Source organism: Citrus sinensis, chromosome 6, assembly GCF_022201045.2.
Source record: "Citrus sinensis cultivar Valencia sweet orange chromosome 6, DVS_A1.0, whole genome shotgun sequence".
Classification (NCBI taxonomy): domain Eukaryota; kingdom Viridiplantae; phylum Streptophyta; class Magnoliopsida; order Sapindales; family Rutaceae; genus Citrus; species Citrus sinensis.
Window position 1 is genome coordinate 24,738,709 of NC_068561.1, and position 16,319 is coordinate 24,755,027.

The following is a 16,319-nucleotide window of genomic DNA, read 5'->3' on the forward strand; positions in this document are numbered from 1 at the left end:
AAATGACTACTAACACTATTAATAATATATAAGGAAGGCCTATGAGCGCATAGCCACATATTAGTGAATTGCATGGTCCTTTTCCAATACCGAATTAAAATAAATAATTCTGAATTTAATACTGAAAATTTCAGAATAATTGTAGATTTGAAGGTGATGTATTTGCCGGCAGCTGTTTTGAGGAAGAGTTTTTCCATTTCAACCGATGAGCCCCACGACAACCAGGAACAAGGCGGATTGGATCTGCATAATGGGCTCTTATTTTTGGATTGATGTGTGTGTTTGTTTTGAGCTTGCCGAAAAAAGTGCAATAATTATCTGGAAAATGATGAAATTGTACTCAAATTCATAAATGTTGTAGTTACTTGAGTTTCATATATATTGTTATATGTACATATGTACCATCTTTAAAATTTTTTAAATAAAAAAAAATTAAAAAATTGGGTCCAACTCTCACCAGAGTGAATTGAATTTTTTCCATGAGACTGAACCCAACTCGATATCCATCTCTAAATATTGAAAAATTCTAAAATATATCAAAGTTGCGACATCAACTATATAACAAAAAAATTATGTTACGTTATATATATATATATATATATATATATATATATATATATATATTTGTTTAAAAGACTAATATATAAATGATAATTATATTAAATTCAACTATCATGTAGTAGTTAGCTATATTAAGTATGACAACTTTATCATCAAGACATTAATGAGATCAGATGATCAAATGCACCCGTTTCATTTGAAAACAACATCACAAAACAATTCCTATCTCTTACGATTTGAAGCAAACTTTGCTTTTGAAAAAAGAGCAAACTAGCTAACAAAACTCTTAGACTTTCAGAAACGATAAAAAAAAAAAGACAAAAAAGAAATTGGAAATGGGAAAAAGCACTTGAGTTTTCAAAATGAAGATATAAAGAATCAAAGACGCGTAAACAAAAAAATAAAAATGACAGTATAAGTTAAAAAAATAAAAATTAGTCGTCGGATGCATCAGCAGACCCAATGAGATCTCACCAAAGCCATCGTTTACTTGCGACTCACGTTGTGCGGAATTTCGGCGAATTCGTCTTTCATGTTTAAAGGGGAAGCTCGTGCATCATGTCCATGCGTCGAATTGAAATCAAAATGCACATAGGCGGCTCAATCACCACACTCAGAGACCCCACTAAAAAATTCACATATCTAATATTGAATAAAAATAAAAGTCATTTTTTTGTATCTAAAGTGTAAATTTTTTTCCTATTTATTTCAGTCAAGTTTCTTATAGTTTTCTTTAATTGAATAGTAAATTTTACTTAATTGTTCTCTTTTTCAGATTTTTTCAATAATATACTTAATTAGATATAATATTGTATTGTTAAATTTCCGTTCACATTATTTTCTCTTCCTCAAAGGCTCAAATAAAACTCAACCTCTGCACAGTATACATGCGTCGAGCGAAAATAAAGTTATTCTCTTGAAGATCAAAAGACACTATAATTACAATCAAGTTTCAATTTTTAGCCGTGAACAAATAATTATAAAATCTAACATCCTTTCGAAATTGATATTATATTTATCTTTATATGGTTTCATTTTAATACACAATATTTATTTCATTGGTTCTTAATTAGTGATCATTGCTCAATAATTACATTTTTGCAAGAACATACGACAACATACGAAACAACTTGGAAAGAAAAAGGAAGACTAAAAATTTAGTTACGTTTCAAATTAAAATCCATTGATGATTTTTTTTAAAATATAGTTAACTGAGTAAAATTTGAATCAATTTTTTAATCCTCTATTTTTTTAGGGCTTAAATTTAAGTGTTTGACCAAATAAAACTGCTTGAAAACCACTCGATTAAGCATCCTGGGCTAAATCAATTAATGATTTATGAAGAAGTGTATAAATACAGACGTATATCAAAGCAATGCTTTGCACAGACAACACAAGAGCTAGGTATTTGATCAACAATGGCATCCAAAGCTTTTCCTTTCTTCTCAATAGTCTCTGCCATTCTCCTTTCCCTCCTCTCTCATAATTACTCAGTTTTAGCACACTCCAACGCAAAAAGAAAAATCATCCCCATTTGAGTCCATTGAGCACTTGAAAGGTTGCCAAAAAGGCGACAAGGTTAAAGGCATCCACGAGCTCAAAAAATACCCGCAAAAGTTTGGCTACTTGAACTATGAAAATTCCAAGGTTCAAAGCACTCACGCTGACGCCGATATTTTGAGGAGCTCTTGGAATCTACCATCAAAACCTGCCAGCTCAATTTTAACTTAAAATCCACCGGATTCTTGGATGCCAATACGGTAGCGAAAATGAGAACTCCGCGATGTGGAGTTGCCGATATTGTGAATGGCACAACTCGGATGCGTTCCGGCAAGAAAAAGCAGCAACAAAATAATCATTTTCACACAGTGTCTCAGTAGTCATTTTTCCCAGGAAGCCCCAGGTGGCCAGCTTCCAAGTTCAGTCTCACTTATGCATTTCGTCTTGGAACTCGCGGCGATGCCATAACTCCCGTTGCTAGAGCGTTTCAAACATGGGCTGCAAACACTCAGTTCAGGTTCTCAAAAATAGAGGACTTCGCAGGCGCTGATATCAAAATCAGTTTTGAAAGTCGGAATCATGGAGATGGGAGACCTTTTGATGGCCGTGGAGGTCCTGATGGAACCCTAGCTCATGCTTTTGCGCCAACAAATGGGAGGTTCCATTACGATGCTGACGAGCCGTGGGCTGTGGGTGCTGTACAAGGAGCATTTGATTCCTTGAAGGATACTTATATAATAGCACCCTCAACTGCGGTACAAAATGCACCTTGTACAGCTACCGTATTGTGGGTGCGGTACAAGATCTTCTTGGCCTCGGCCATAGCTCATGAGTTGAGGGTTCTATTATGTATCCTTCAATATCTGATGGACAAACAAAGCGCTCATTGCAAGGAGATGATATTCAAGGAATTAAGGCTCTGTACAATGTTTGAGCATGCAGCTGGCCCTGAATCATTAATAATATTAACTATTAATTATGATCTCGAGATCATTTCTCCTGTCTAGCTAGTTCTACCGATCGAGTTAAGAATAAATGATAAGTGAAGAGGTAACGATCAAGAAGAAATTTAAAGTTATTGCGATTTTCTTTCTGTTGTATGAACGAATGTCTTCCTCTAATTGTTATATTAATCATGAAGGAATGTGTTATGTACTGCAATTGACGAAATACAAAATTATATTTTTATATACATGAAACTTTTTTGTTATCAATCAATATTCAATATTGTTATCTGAATGGTACGATGGTGGTGTCAACAATTTTACAATGCACCTATTTTTTGTTTGAGTAATTATTAATTTGTAACTAAGTAGCACTTATAATTGAGTATCGCTATATTTACCACATTATATATGTTAAAAGAACAATCCTTCAAATAAAATTTCTATGATTTCTGCATTATTATTTCATAATACGATTTAATTAATCACCGTAATTTTTTACGTACATTTAACTTCCTTATATCAGGAACTAGCCAAATTATTAGAGTTGCAGAATGGGTCCAATATTCTTGGTTTGATGTATAATTAGTTAAATAAGAATATTATTATTAATATTTTAAGTTAGAAGGACGAATAAAGACCAAATTAATTTTTTGATCCTTCTTCCCTAATTGGCTAGCTAAATAAACATGTTTAGAAATCGCTAAAGCAAGCCATTAGGGTAAATAACAAAATTGATTGATAACAAAATTTTTCATAAATTGTGAATTGCAATACATACTATATTCATACAATAATAAGAAAATTACATAATTGTACGTTATTCCAATCTGAAAAGCACACAGGAACTTTCTCCAATCAATTAACTTAATATGAATGACTCAGAGCCATGTCAAACATTATAAAGATCCCTAATTCCTTGAATATCATCTCCATGCAAACCCTTTTTGACTCCAGCAGCAATTGAAGGATACATAATAGCACCCTCAACTGAGCTATGGTGGAGGCCAAGAAGATGACCAATCTCATGCAAAGCAACAGTCTCCAAATCAAATGCACCTTGTACCGCTCCCACAGCCCACGGCTCGTCAGCGTCATAATGAAACCTCCCATTAGTTGGTGCAAAAGCATGAGCTATGATTCCTTCAGGACCACCACGGCCATCAAAAGGGTTCCCGTCTCCATGATCCCCACTCTCAAAACTAATTTTGATATCAGCATTTGCGAAGTCCTCTATTTTTGAGAATTTGAACTGAGTGTTTGCAGCCCAAGTTTGAAACGCTCTAGCAACGGGAGTTATGGCATCACTGCGGGTTCCAGGACGAAAGGCATAAGTGAGACTGAACTTGGAAGCTGGCCACCTAGGGCTTCCACGGAAGAATGAATAGTGAGACACTGTGCGAAAATGATGATTGTGTTGCTGCCTTTTCTTGCCGGAACGCATCCGAGTTGTGCCGTTCACAATATCTGCTACTCCACATCGTGGTATTGCCATCTTAGCTACTGTATTGGCATCTAAAATCCCCGTAGATTTTAAGTGGTAATTGAGCTGGTATGTTTTGATGGCAGACTCTAAAAGCTCATCAAAATCATCATCGTTAGCATGTGTACTTTGATTCTTGTAGTTGTCATAGTTCAAGTAACCAAACTTTTCCATGTACTTTTTGAGCTCATGGATACCTTTAATCTTATCACCTTTGTGGCACCCTTTCAAGTGCTCAATGAACTTAAAAGGGGATGATTTTTTTTCGGCATGGGAGTGTGCTAAAACTGAGTAATTATGAGAGAGCAGGGAAAGGAGAATGATTTGGATAACTGCAAATATTGAGAAGGAAAGAAAAGCTTTGGATGCCATTGGTGAGGGATATTTGATGAAACAGAGAGAAAGCTCTTGTTGTGTGTGAAGAGCAATGGTTTGAGGTGTCTCTATTTATAGATTACTTACGAGAAAGAAGTATTATTTATATATATATATAGATAAATATTGGGGACTAGACTTGGAGTCAATCTTTTTGATTGATACACGGCAGAATTGACTTGTACTTGGCAAAGGTGTTTACTCGGCAATGCAGAATTAATAATAGGCAAATTAGTAGTTTTTAATTCTATATTTCTTTATACAATTGATACTTTTTTTCCATGAACGTTCTTCTTTTTAAAAGTTTAAACATATTGAAAGATGAATCGGCCCAAATTCCACGCAGAGGCGAGGTAGTTAATTACTTTATTCTGCCCATAGAATAATACAGAAAGACTAAGACTGAATCAAAAGAAAGACCCGTGCTACTGTTTCCGAATCAAAGGAAAAACAACGCATAATATAGCAGCCTTGCTACAATTTATTCCGGACTAATTAAATTGCCTGGAATTTGCCAAGCAAGCCAAACACCAGCTCAATCAAACGGGGCGTTTTGGGCGTTTTACTTGCCGGAATAGGATCTTCTCCTGATCTAATCTATACTAAGCTTTTAAAGATCTTCTGCCACGTATTTTTTAGTGGTAGTGTATAGGTAAAATTTAACTTCCTTTATTTTTTTATTTATTAACAACCAATCAGCAATTGAATTATTTACTTGCCTGGTTAAAGCAGCGTCTTTTACAACATCGATGTCTAACAAATATATATTGGTACATATATATGAACCAGACTACAAACGCTTACTTGGGTAGATTAATACATGTCACCAATTTTTTATTTCATATCAAGTGCTCCTTTCACATTCTTAACTTTTTGGTTATGTTATGTACCTCGAATTCTAAGATATATAATTAAGAAATGTAATCCATAACCTGAAATATAATTGAAAATACAAAAATAAAAATACAACGAAAAAATTATAGTGGAATGAAAGCAGTGACGATCTTTTTCTCTTTGGTGAAAGATAATTTGAAGGTAAGATTCCCATAAAGGTATTGTTTTACCTTAAGTCAGTTCCACTTTCACGTAAAAGCAAATTTTCACATCTACAAAATTTAAACTCTGAAATAAAACTCAATAATCTAAAGGACATCATCATGAATCGGTTATTATAGTTAAATATCGCCAGTTAAAAAAATTAAGCAGTTAAACATTTTCAGAGCATTATATCATAAATATATCTCAACCACATGCTAGCCTGCATATGGTAACTTTGGAGCACGCTATAAGTTTTCAGATAGGATATCCTTGCTTAATTTGTGAAGCACTCAGATTTGTCAATAACAAACACCATTAACTGTAGTTGAAATAGAAAAAAAAAATGTACAGTGATCAAAAAAAGGGGAAAATAATCACATACGGATTAAAAAAAAAAAAAAACAACCTTTGTATAACTAATTGGTGCTTTAAAATGTAGACACCAGCACCATTCATATAACAAGATTAATTATTGATAACAAAAAGTTTTGCATAATTATTTTGTAAATTTCAATACATAATACATTCATATATAACAATGAAGACATTATTACTGTACGTTATTCCAAGCTGGAAAACAAAATTACTATCTTCTTGGTCACCTCTACACCAATGATTTATTCTTAACTCATTATAACTAGCTAGGTGAAATCTCCAAATAATTTAACTTAATTAGTTAATATATATGAATGATTCAGGGCCAATTCAAATGTTATAATTTATTAAGATCCCTAATTCCTTGAATATCAACTCCATGCAAACACTTTGTGACTCCAGCAGCAATTGAAGCATGAGCCAGGACTCCACCACGGCCGTCGAAAGGGCTCCCGCTCCATGATCACCACTTTTAAAACTAATTTTGATATCGGCGTTTCTGTAGTCCTGCGATTCTGTGAATTGGAACTGAGTGTTTGGAGCCCAAGTTTGAAATGCTTGAGCAACGGGATTTATGGCATCGCCTCGGGTTCCTGGAAGAAAGGCGTAAGTGAGACTGAACTTGGAAGCTGGCCACCTAGGGCTTCCTCTAAAAAATGCATAGTGAGATACTGTGTGAAAACGATTATGATGATTGTGGTGTTGCCTTTTCTTGCCGGAACGCATCCGAGTTGTGCCATTCACAGTATCTGCAACTCCGCATCGTGCGTTCTCATTTTCCCCACTGTATTGGCGTCCAAGACTTCAGTGGATTTTAAGTGGTAATTGAGCTGGTAATTTTTTATGGCAGACTCTAAAAGCTCATCAAAATCATCGTCGTTAGCATGTGTTTGATTGTTGGAATTGTCATAGTTCAAGTAACCAAACTTTTCCATGTATTTTTTGAGCTCGTAGATTCCTTTAACCTTTTTGACAACTTTCAAGTGCTCGATGAACTTAAAGGATGATGACTCTTTTTCGCCGTCGTCGTTTGCTGAAACTGATTAATGACAGAGAACGGAAAGGAGAATGACAATTAGGAGACTAAATGAAAAGATAGGTAAAGCTTTAGATGCCTTTGTCGGTGAAATAGGACTGAAAGCTGTTGTTGTGTGCAGCGAAATGCTTTGATATGTCTCTGTTGATAGATTAGTTCAGTATTCACCAACTCAACGTTGCTTGTGCTACTAATATTTTACACTCAGTCACATTTGTCCTCGATATATACGTTATGTTTGGTAAAGATAGAGGATATTATGAATACTCTTGGGGTCTTGGATGGGTGCTTCTAAGTTGTCTGAGCCAGGAATAAATGGCAGTAGTGTGAAAAATTATCCAAATCCAGGAATAGGCTTCTAAGTTGTCTCACCTCATAAGTTTTCCATTGTTGTTCTCAGTTTTTAAGAAAATCATTTTGATTCTGGGTTCAAGTAAGTTGCTTACATTTTCTTATGGCTTGTTGCCTCCGGTGACATTTATATGAAACAGTCATCATTGCACATATTCTGCAGACTGCAGCTCTTTAAGCATAAATTGCTTCATTTATTGGTTTGAAAAGACCAAAAAGAATCCCAATGAAAAAGAAAATATAGGGTACACATACTGCTTCCATGAGTTAACCAAAAATCCCAACAAAGTTACAAAACTCACATTCCCCACTGGAATAATCTAATGCAACCTAGAACAAAATCAATTACCAGCTCAACATTTCCAGAGCAAGTATTCAAGCAAAATAACAAGAATATGTCTCAACCACGCTCTAGTCCAAATGAAAATAATGTTCTATAATCTACGAGTTCCTATAAATTTCAGAGGATACCATTACTTAAATAATGGCCTAATGCATGCAACTGGATTGATCAATAATATAGGCAATTGTAGTTGAATAGAAAAAATGAAAGTGACTGAAAACAGAGAAAAATATTTAAATACGACAACAATGGCTGAGAAGCAGGTTTCAGGGCATAAAAATTGAAAAGCTGCTTGCTCAACAACAATCCTTTATTGACAATCAAGCTATCAATGTCCATGCCAGTTGAAAGCCTGTAACAACAAACCCGTGGGGTCGTCAGGTGGCATGAAATCATTCTCATTCAATTCTAGACTGCTCCTACGATGTTTACTCAAAGATTCACTGGTTTCCAGTTAATGGAAAATTTGATCAAATAAAAAGCAAATTTAAACAAAATCCTCAAAACAAACAGACGATAATATAAGCAGCACCGCTCTTCACAAAATAATCCCTTCAGAATTTGGTTTCATTTCAGACACGTTTGATGTATTATTTTCAGATGACACAATAATCAACAGCTTAGTATCGTAATCAAATTGAAGGGATTGATTTAATAAGGCACCAATTCCACAATCTCAATAAAAATGGCATCACAACACAATGTTTACTCTTACAAATGGAAACAAATTAACAAAATGGCAATGCATTATCTCAATTTAATTACACAAAATCAACCTCCTCATTCTACATTAACAACATCATAAAAGAATAAACTAAACTAAAACGCTTAATTCATTAGTCTAAACAACCAATAGATCTGATAATTTACCTCATTCATGAGAACCATAACCATTGCCATTAATACTAACTTCTACTTTCGGCTTTGCCATATTATCCTCTTCTTTAATCTCATCCTCATCAGAATCCAAAGTGAAATTACTCACAATCTCAATTGGCTGCATTTCAGCTCCAAGAGGCTTATACTGCAAAAAGTCACCACGAACCCTGTTTCCTTTAGCCACCATTGAGTACAACCCCACAGAAAAAACCACAAGCAGTGCAAGATGGAGATTAAACTGAAGCGTTGCAATAGCTCTTGCCCTGTGATATTCTGGATGTCCCTTACACCTAATAGTATAATTCCCTCTACTCTTTTCATGTAAAGCACAGCCATGAGCCATGAAACCAGTGAAAAAAGACAAACCCATTTGCAAAAACCACAACCCTTGCAAAATCAACCCCATGCCACGAACAAGTGTAGCACAATTCGATCTTGATTTCGATGGCTCCAATGCAAGAACCGTCGAAACCACACATATTAAAATCGGCACAAGCAAAAGATCAAAATATCTATTCTCAATCCCACTTGTATCTTTCTTCTGCAGATAAAACAGGAAAAATTCCTCCACGAATCCAAAGAGAGCAATCAAATCAAGAACCACTTTTGGCAAAGAGAATGAATTCTTCACATTCATAAACAACCCGAGAACTGAATAGAGAAAAAACAGAGAGGCAATAGGAAGAACTTGTAACTGAAGAACAGAACCGACTTTATCGTTCAAACCAACCGCCTTGAACACAGAAACCAGAGAGTTCAATATAACCAATAATGAAAGAACCAAAACAAACCCAAAACTCAAGGAAGAAGAAGACTTGCTTTTGCTTCCTTTGGCTGTAGACGCAGGTGATGCTTCTGTGAGAGGTGAAGATGGGTCTGAAATTTGGTCTTGCGTTGACTTTGATGAACAAATTAATTCCCAGATACCGATCAGAATGAAGCCACCGCCAGCTGTGATGAAACTGAGGAGGCCCATTTTTTATTGGTTTTTTTTTTTCTGCTAAAGGAGGGAAATTTGATTATGGGGAGATTAGTTTGGAGATGGGTTGTGAGGAAACAATGTTTCTGTTCTTGGTATTGTTGTTTTTTGTGATTACATTGCAAATCGTCATGTTCCAAAGGTCAAAGATTGAAGTTCATTTTTTTTTTTTTTGGGTCCTTTTCCAAGACTTTTCTTGGTATTGTACGATTGTTTTTATTCTGATCGCAGGGACAAAATTGTTGTTTACTGTTACTGTAACTCGGTGACGGCATATGCTACGCAAATCTTTTTATTTTCACAAATGGGGATAAAGTTTCTACATTTGATTATGTAAGTCTATAACAAATTGTCAACTAATATAAGGACTGTAGGATTTTTTAAACTTATTTTTGCCTATTTTAACATCCAAAAATTAACTAGTGTAAGATTAGAATTTTTATTTTTTTCTTAAGATTAGAATTTTCACCTTTTTTTAAATTCAAATTAGTAATTTCTTATTAGTTCATTGATTTATTTTGATTGGATTAATATTAAACTTATTTCTATATCCTAAAAGTTAATCAAGTTCGGTTTATTTATAAACTTTTGAAAATGAAAGTCTCCAGAGCTTTGCCAATTTGCCATGTTACAATTTTACTAGGCATGTAGCACAACGTTGCGAGGTATTTCAATCATTCCTAATTACGATTATGGATCCATTTGATACAAAAGTAAAAAATAGTACATTTTCATGAAATTGTAAAATGGTAAGGACTTTAACGTTATTATCTCTCTTTGTGGGCTGGGCTGACAGCTAAACCTTGGGACAAATGTGTTGCGAAAACAATAACCCAAACGACTTTTCAATGCAGTGAAATTTTAGCGGGCTGCTGCCCTCACAAGGCCTGTGAGAGCAGCGGTTCTAGCCCCCACAAAAGCATTGTGGGGGCTAAATATTCTTAATATGTAAAAAATTTTCTCCGCAAGTGGAGTATGGACATCTCTTCTCTGTAAGAAATTATTTGTCTGGGCATGTACTTCACAGAATTCAATGTAATAATGTAAGTCCTAATCATGTATATTTGATTGTAATTATCAGTATAATATATCTGCTATTTAGCAGTTGTTGTAAATATCTATGTAATGCAGTAATATGATGTTTAATCAGTATTAAAAAAAAATGCTGTGAAATTTTTATTTTTATTTTTATTTTTCTTAGAAGGAAATATGATCTCATCTTGCAAATTGTTTATCCTTTATCTAATCTTATTAGGGATGGATGCAAATATTTTAGTTTTTTGTTTCCACCGAATTATAAGATTAGATCATGAATCTCGACTTGGCATGGTGTTATTGACCAAAGAATTACATTGCAAAATTGTTGACCAAAAGTTGCCAATTAGGCACATAAATTTTGACTAATTAAAGAAATGTTGAGGTTGAACTGACCATTTTAAGGCACGCAAAGAAACATACGAAAATCCTAAAATTAATATCGGGCACGATAAAATTTTATTGTAATAAAGTTTCTTAATAGCCCTTCATAGGATTATCATACGGAACATAAAAAGTCAACATATAGATTATAGTCCTAAAAGTACAGCTATATTCTGGTCAAAATCATGGCAACCCAGAAGTAAAATAATACCAGAATCCACGTCAGTAAATCACTTCCTTTCCCATGCGTATTACTCTAAGGTTGATTTTCTTTTAAATATATGTCCACCAAAATTTAAATTCGCCATCATAAAATTGATATATTTGTAATGTTTTATGATATTGTTCAACAAATGGAATGATAATATGTTTTTTAAATTTGTCATGTTTCACGTAATTGTAATAAGAAAAATTATCTACCGTCCACTCGTTTTTTTAATCTTTTTAAAAATACACAATTCTTTTTTTTTTTTTTTTGCTGGAATCCACTTGAAGTTAAATTTCTTTTCACTCGTCCACTTTTGTTTGGAGACCGTTAAGAAAACTAACGGAATATTATGTAAATAATTTTTTTACCCTCAAATATAAAAGATAAATTATTCACTGACCACCTTTTTTTTTGTATTGTTTCAAAAATACACAATTCTTAAAATTTTTTTACTGAACTCCACTTGAAGTTATATTATTTTGTACTTGTCCACCACTGTATCGTTGTGAAATGATAATTTTATCCTTATGATGTCAGTAAAGTTCTAACGATGTTATAACGAGAGTGAACCAATGAAAAAAATGTTAATTTCAGGTGGAGCACTACCAAAAAAAAAAAAGATTTGTGCATTTTTAAAAAACGATGAAAAAACGGGTGGATGATGGATAATTTCCGTTGTAATAATAATTCGGCTCATGCACTAACTAAGTTAGTTCCTTCAAATTCTAATTCTATTGTTTGCCTAAATGATTTTTCCGCATAACAATTTTGTGTTATTTGATTATAACGAAGTTATTGGTTTTAGGGGGGGAAAATGTTATATTAACAGAAAAAAATAATAATTATACCAGAAGCTGGATTTTCCATGTGAATCTGATAAGATTATAAAGCTACCAACTACCAAGCTAAAGTGATAACAAGAAGTTCAAAGCCCATCGTGTGGTGCCGCCAAATCCAGATTCTGCTGCAACCCATTGTACCAATCCTACCAGCAAGTTCGTTCTCTCAGCTTGTACTTCTCTTTGTCCAAAAGACCAAAACTCATCAAAACTCAGAACTTCAGACTCAAAGTACAACCGTTTATAGCATATGAAAGCCTGCTTCTGCTGTAATTGATTGCAGACAATCAGACCTCTGCTTTGAACACGACGTTGTCTTATCCTTTTCAGCCATCGGGGGAGCCGTGAAATTGACACCAACCGATTGCTTCGCAGTAGAGCATTTAATCATAGACATGGTACAATAACATCTAGGTCTCTACTCTTTATGATTTTAAAGTAAATATACACTCTGTCTATTTATATCAAATAAGCCACTAACGAACTCTATTTAAATTTCAATGATACTACATAGTGTGTCCCATAACAAATGATATGAAACATGTCATTAATTCTTATATGTTAAAGTATTGGTTAACCGCTTTACTAGAGGCGAGACCAGGAATGTTACGTACACTAGGCTAAATTATTATTATTTTTTAAATTAGAAAATTTATCTCAAATACAAATAAATATTTAAAAAATTTAAAGTAATTAAAGTATCATTAGACACTATTTTAAAAAATTACGATACTTCACAATCTTAAATTTCTTATCTTCACAACTTTGTTAGAAAGAGAAAAAGAAATTTCTTAAATAAGATGGAGTAGAGAAGAAGAATTTTAGAAAAAATAATGTCACAGTATGTTTTTAAAAATTTAAAATAATATTGGATAGCAGTTTTATAACTACAATGGTAATTTTATGAAATTGAAATAGTGGCAATTTTGTAAATAGAACAAAAAAATTTCTTAAAATTTGTTTATGCTAAAACAAATAATTTGTTTTATTATTCATGATGATTATAATAATTTTATAACACATATCATTAAATAATATTTATTTAGATGGTATAATACTATAACATATCATAATTTAAGCTCAATATTATAACGTATTTTAGATGACTTTATGAAATTACTAAATACCAAGGTGATGTATCGCTATATTCTAAGATGACTTTTCAATACGGTCATTGAGGATCCATTTGATATAAATGTAAAAAACTATTTCATTATTTGAGAAACATAAGAAATTAGGGATCCCGATATCAGTATTACTCCTTATTGATACCCGCAAGCTTGTCGATAAATAGAGTTCGAGAGACAGTACTTTACCGTTCATCTGCAACTTCTCATTGACTTGTAATCAGTAAAAGAAATAGAAACAAAAACATGAATAACAAAAGCCTGGTTCATTTTTTACAAGTTTTGTCTTTGGTCTTGTTTTTTGTTGTGGGCACTCAAGATTCTGTTGAGGGTCGCTTGATATCAACAATCTCAAAAAAACCTCACCCAAATGATGCTGCTGCTTTTGCTCGTTGGTTGGTCTCTCAGAATTATTGGGGGGTCTTAAAGTATAATCTCTTTACTTTTTAACATTTATACCCTCAATTAGCCCATGCTAGTAGTATATTCTGTTATGTGTTGTTATTGCAAGTTCAGTATTTGTTACTTCTGCACTGGTAGTGTTGAGCGGAGATCTCAATAGAAGGTTATGTTGAATTATTCAACTTGAATTATGCTATTGTTGAATCCGTATTAATCTGATGAGCCATAGCTGTATTGAATTGTCTTGTTTTTATGGCCTCACTGTAGACCTTGTGGATTGATATTTAGAGTCGATATAAGAAATTTTGTGGGAATGGTTCCTGAATGTGTTTGTTTCTTTGGATTTTTCATCTTTTGTAATGAATATTGTAACATTAAAGTGTAGTGACCGTTTTTGTTGCTATTCTTGTTGATTGTATTGCTGAGAGCTTGTAATTAAATATGTTGAGAAGCTGAGATAAGCTTTCTTTGTTGTTTTGAATTTGCAGTACGATTTCAAGTGACTTGGGAGGAGCACCATTCGGGTAATTTATTTATCTTAATTTTTCGATAAAATCATCATATTCTTTCTTTTTGTCCAATCTGTATATATTCTGACTGTTAACATTAGAACTAGTTAAGATATTAATCTCTTGTATTTTGTATTTACTTGGCAAGTATGGGAATGCTACGGCTTATTATAAGAGAACTCATTGGTGGATGAAAACTGTTTCTTTGCAATTTCAACCTTTCTAAAAAATTATCTATTTGCCGTGCAGGAATGTTGTTTCATTCAGTGATGGACTGCCTAATGAGGGTAGTGGTGTCCCGTACTTCTATTTGACAACTCTTGATCCAACTGCAAGGAATGCATTAAGGGACAAGAGGTCTTCGCTGGCAATTAGTGAGTACCCTCTCGGAACTTGTGGTGAAAGAGACCCTGAGAACCCCGCTTGTGCCAAAATTACACTCACTGGAAAGGTGCGCTGCAAGCTGAAATGAATCATTTTTTGTTTAAATATTGGCCTCACAATTTGTTGGTTATTTATGTCTTCTGTAAGATCAGTTTACATTTTTAAAATTGATCTGTGTCTGTACAGTTCAATTATGTTGCCCGTTTTACTTATTTACCAATTACACCAATATAAGAGAAAGGAAGATTAGACCGGCATCTGCCTTAGCCTGAAGAAGAAAAATAGGAATAATATTCATTTTCTTATTTCATTTCATGTACATGTTTTTACAGGCCTTTTTTATTTTGACTAATTCATCCTGTTGTTTTTTAGTTGGTGCTTGTTGATGTAAGTACTAAAGAAGCAGAATTTGCTGAACATGCCCTGTTCACAAAGCACCCTGAGATGATGGGTAATTACATATAAACTTTTGTATTAGTAGCACAGAACCTGCTGTCCATCCCTTCTTTTGGTAACCATATATTTATTTGTTCTCTACTTGCTTCGTTGACAGACTGGCCTGAGGATCACAACTTCCAGATCTTCAAATTGGAGATTGAAGATATATTTTTGATTAATTGGTTTGGTGGGCGTAAACCTCTCACGGTGGATCAGTACCTACACACGAAAATGTGAGTAACAAAAATCAGTTATACCACGTCCGCATTAGTGGTGACATGGAAGAAAACCTGTAAAAATAAATAAACAATACTTTTGTACCACAAATTATCAGTTGGAAACGAATACATTTTACCCTTTTTTCTGTCAAGTGATAATTATATTTTCTTTGCTGATGCATTGTGTTTTCTACAACATGGGGTCTCTTTCATCTGCAGGAACAAATTTGCCTTCATTCTTTCAAAATTCATCTGATGTCTCTGCCTCTTACGCGATCATGTTGGATGCAAATGCAAACTATGTACGTGTACGATCTGTAAATAAATTCAAATCAATTGTGTATATCACATTGATGTTGTGTCATATATGTTTAATATGCTCCAGCGTATGCTCAAGAAACAGTCGGAGAAATAAATTGGTTTTTCTTATTAAAAGGATTGTTATTGTTGATATTGTGTATCTTACTCCGAACTCTTGACTATGTACATAATCAAATGCTCTTAAACATCAATTGTTTGGAGTTTATGCAGTCTTTTCTTTGTAAATGAAAAAGCTATTTATGCTCATATTCGGCCAAGAATGATAATTTACCTTTTCTAGGGATGGAAATGCAGTTACAAGAGTTCTCATAATAGGATGCCCTTCAGATTAACTTTAAATTCTGCAATGAAGATATATTTGAAGGCCGCAGAATTGCTGGGTTTCCAGAATATTATGATTTGTGCATGCACACTAATGCTGTATAGCCAGTATTCAGTAGACCATATATCTTGCGTAACTCAGTTTGCAAATGTTTGATCTTACTTCAGCTGTTCTGATTTCAAAATTTATTCACAAAACAGGGCAAGAAACAACTGTTCATGCTTGATTAAAAGCCAACGATCCCATTAGACTTGAAAATGATTCACAT

The 16,319-nt window shown here is 33.7% G+C and overlaps 3 protein-coding genes and 2 pseudogenes across 3 annotated transcripts; 2 read left to right on the forward strand and 3 right to left on the reverse strand.

Moving 5' to 3' along the window:
- The first annotated feature begins 1,979 nt into the window (after positions 1–1,979).
- LOC102626708 (metalloendoproteinase 3-MMP-like) lies at positions 1,980–2,995 on the forward strand (annotated as a pseudogene).
- A 746-nt stretch (positions 2,996–3,741) lies between these two features.
- Positions 3,742–4,914, reverse strand: LOC102627001 (metalloendoproteinase 3-MMP-like). Its single transcript, XM_006482409.3, has one exon. It carries the CDS (start codon positions 4,858–4,860, stop codon positions 3,898–3,900), a length of 963 nt encoding a protein of 320 aa, XP_006482472.2. The 5' UTR covers positions 4,861–4,914; the 3' UTR covers positions 3,742–3,897.
- A 1,699-nt stretch (positions 4,915–6,613) lies between these two features.
- Positions 6,614–8,394, reverse strand: LOC102631174 (metalloendoproteinase 3-MMP-like; annotated as a pseudogene).
- Positions 7,891–10,075, reverse strand: LOC102627283 (uncharacterized). Its single transcript, XM_006482410.4, has 2 exons — positions 8,877–10,075; positions 7,891–8,358 (listed from the first exon to the last, which is right to left on the reverse strand). The coding sequence occupies exon 1, from the start codon at positions 9,859–9,861 to the stop codon at positions 8,878–8,880; it is 984 nt and encodes a 327-aa protein (XP_006482473.1). The 5' UTR covers positions 9,862–10,075; the 3' UTR covers positions 7,891–8,358; position 8,877.
- A 3,526-nt stretch (positions 10,076–13,601) lies between these two features.
- Positions 13,602–15,975, forward strand: LOC102627567 (uncharacterized). Its single transcript, XM_006482411.4, has 6 exons — positions 13,602–13,885; positions 14,348–14,383; positions 14,618–14,819; positions 15,125–15,203; positions 15,306–15,423; positions 15,628–15,975. Exons 1-6 carry the CDS (start codon positions 13,704–13,706, stop codon positions 15,662–15,664), a joined length of 654 nt encoding a protein of 217 aa, XP_006482474.1. The 5' UTR covers positions 13,602–13,703; the 3' UTR covers positions 15,665–15,975.
- The last annotated feature ends 344 nt before the right edge of the window (positions 15,976–16,319 follow it).

Bases quoted from the DNA above. Each gene is read 5' to 3' on its own strand.
- LOC102627001 (XM_006482409.3), bottom strand. From the start codon at position 4,860: ATGGCATCCAAAGCTTTTCTTTCCTTCTCAATATTTGCAGTTATCCAA.
- LOC102627283 (XM_006482410.4), bottom strand. From the start codon at position 9,861: ATGGGCCTCCTCAGTTTCATCACAGCTGGCGGTGGCTTCATTCTGATC.
- LOC102627567 (XM_006482411.4), top strand. From the start codon at position 13,704: ATGAATAACAAAAGCCTGGTTCATTTTTTACAAGTTTTGTCTTTGGTC. The intron at 13,886-14,347 runs GTATAATCTCTT...TTGAATTTGCAG, and splicing joins AATTATTGGGGGGTCTTAAA to TACGATTTCAAGTGACTTGG. The intron at 14,820-15,124 runs GTGCGCTGCAAG...GTTGTTTTTTAG, and splicing joins AAATTACACTCACTGGAAAG to TTGGTGCTTGTTGATGTAAG.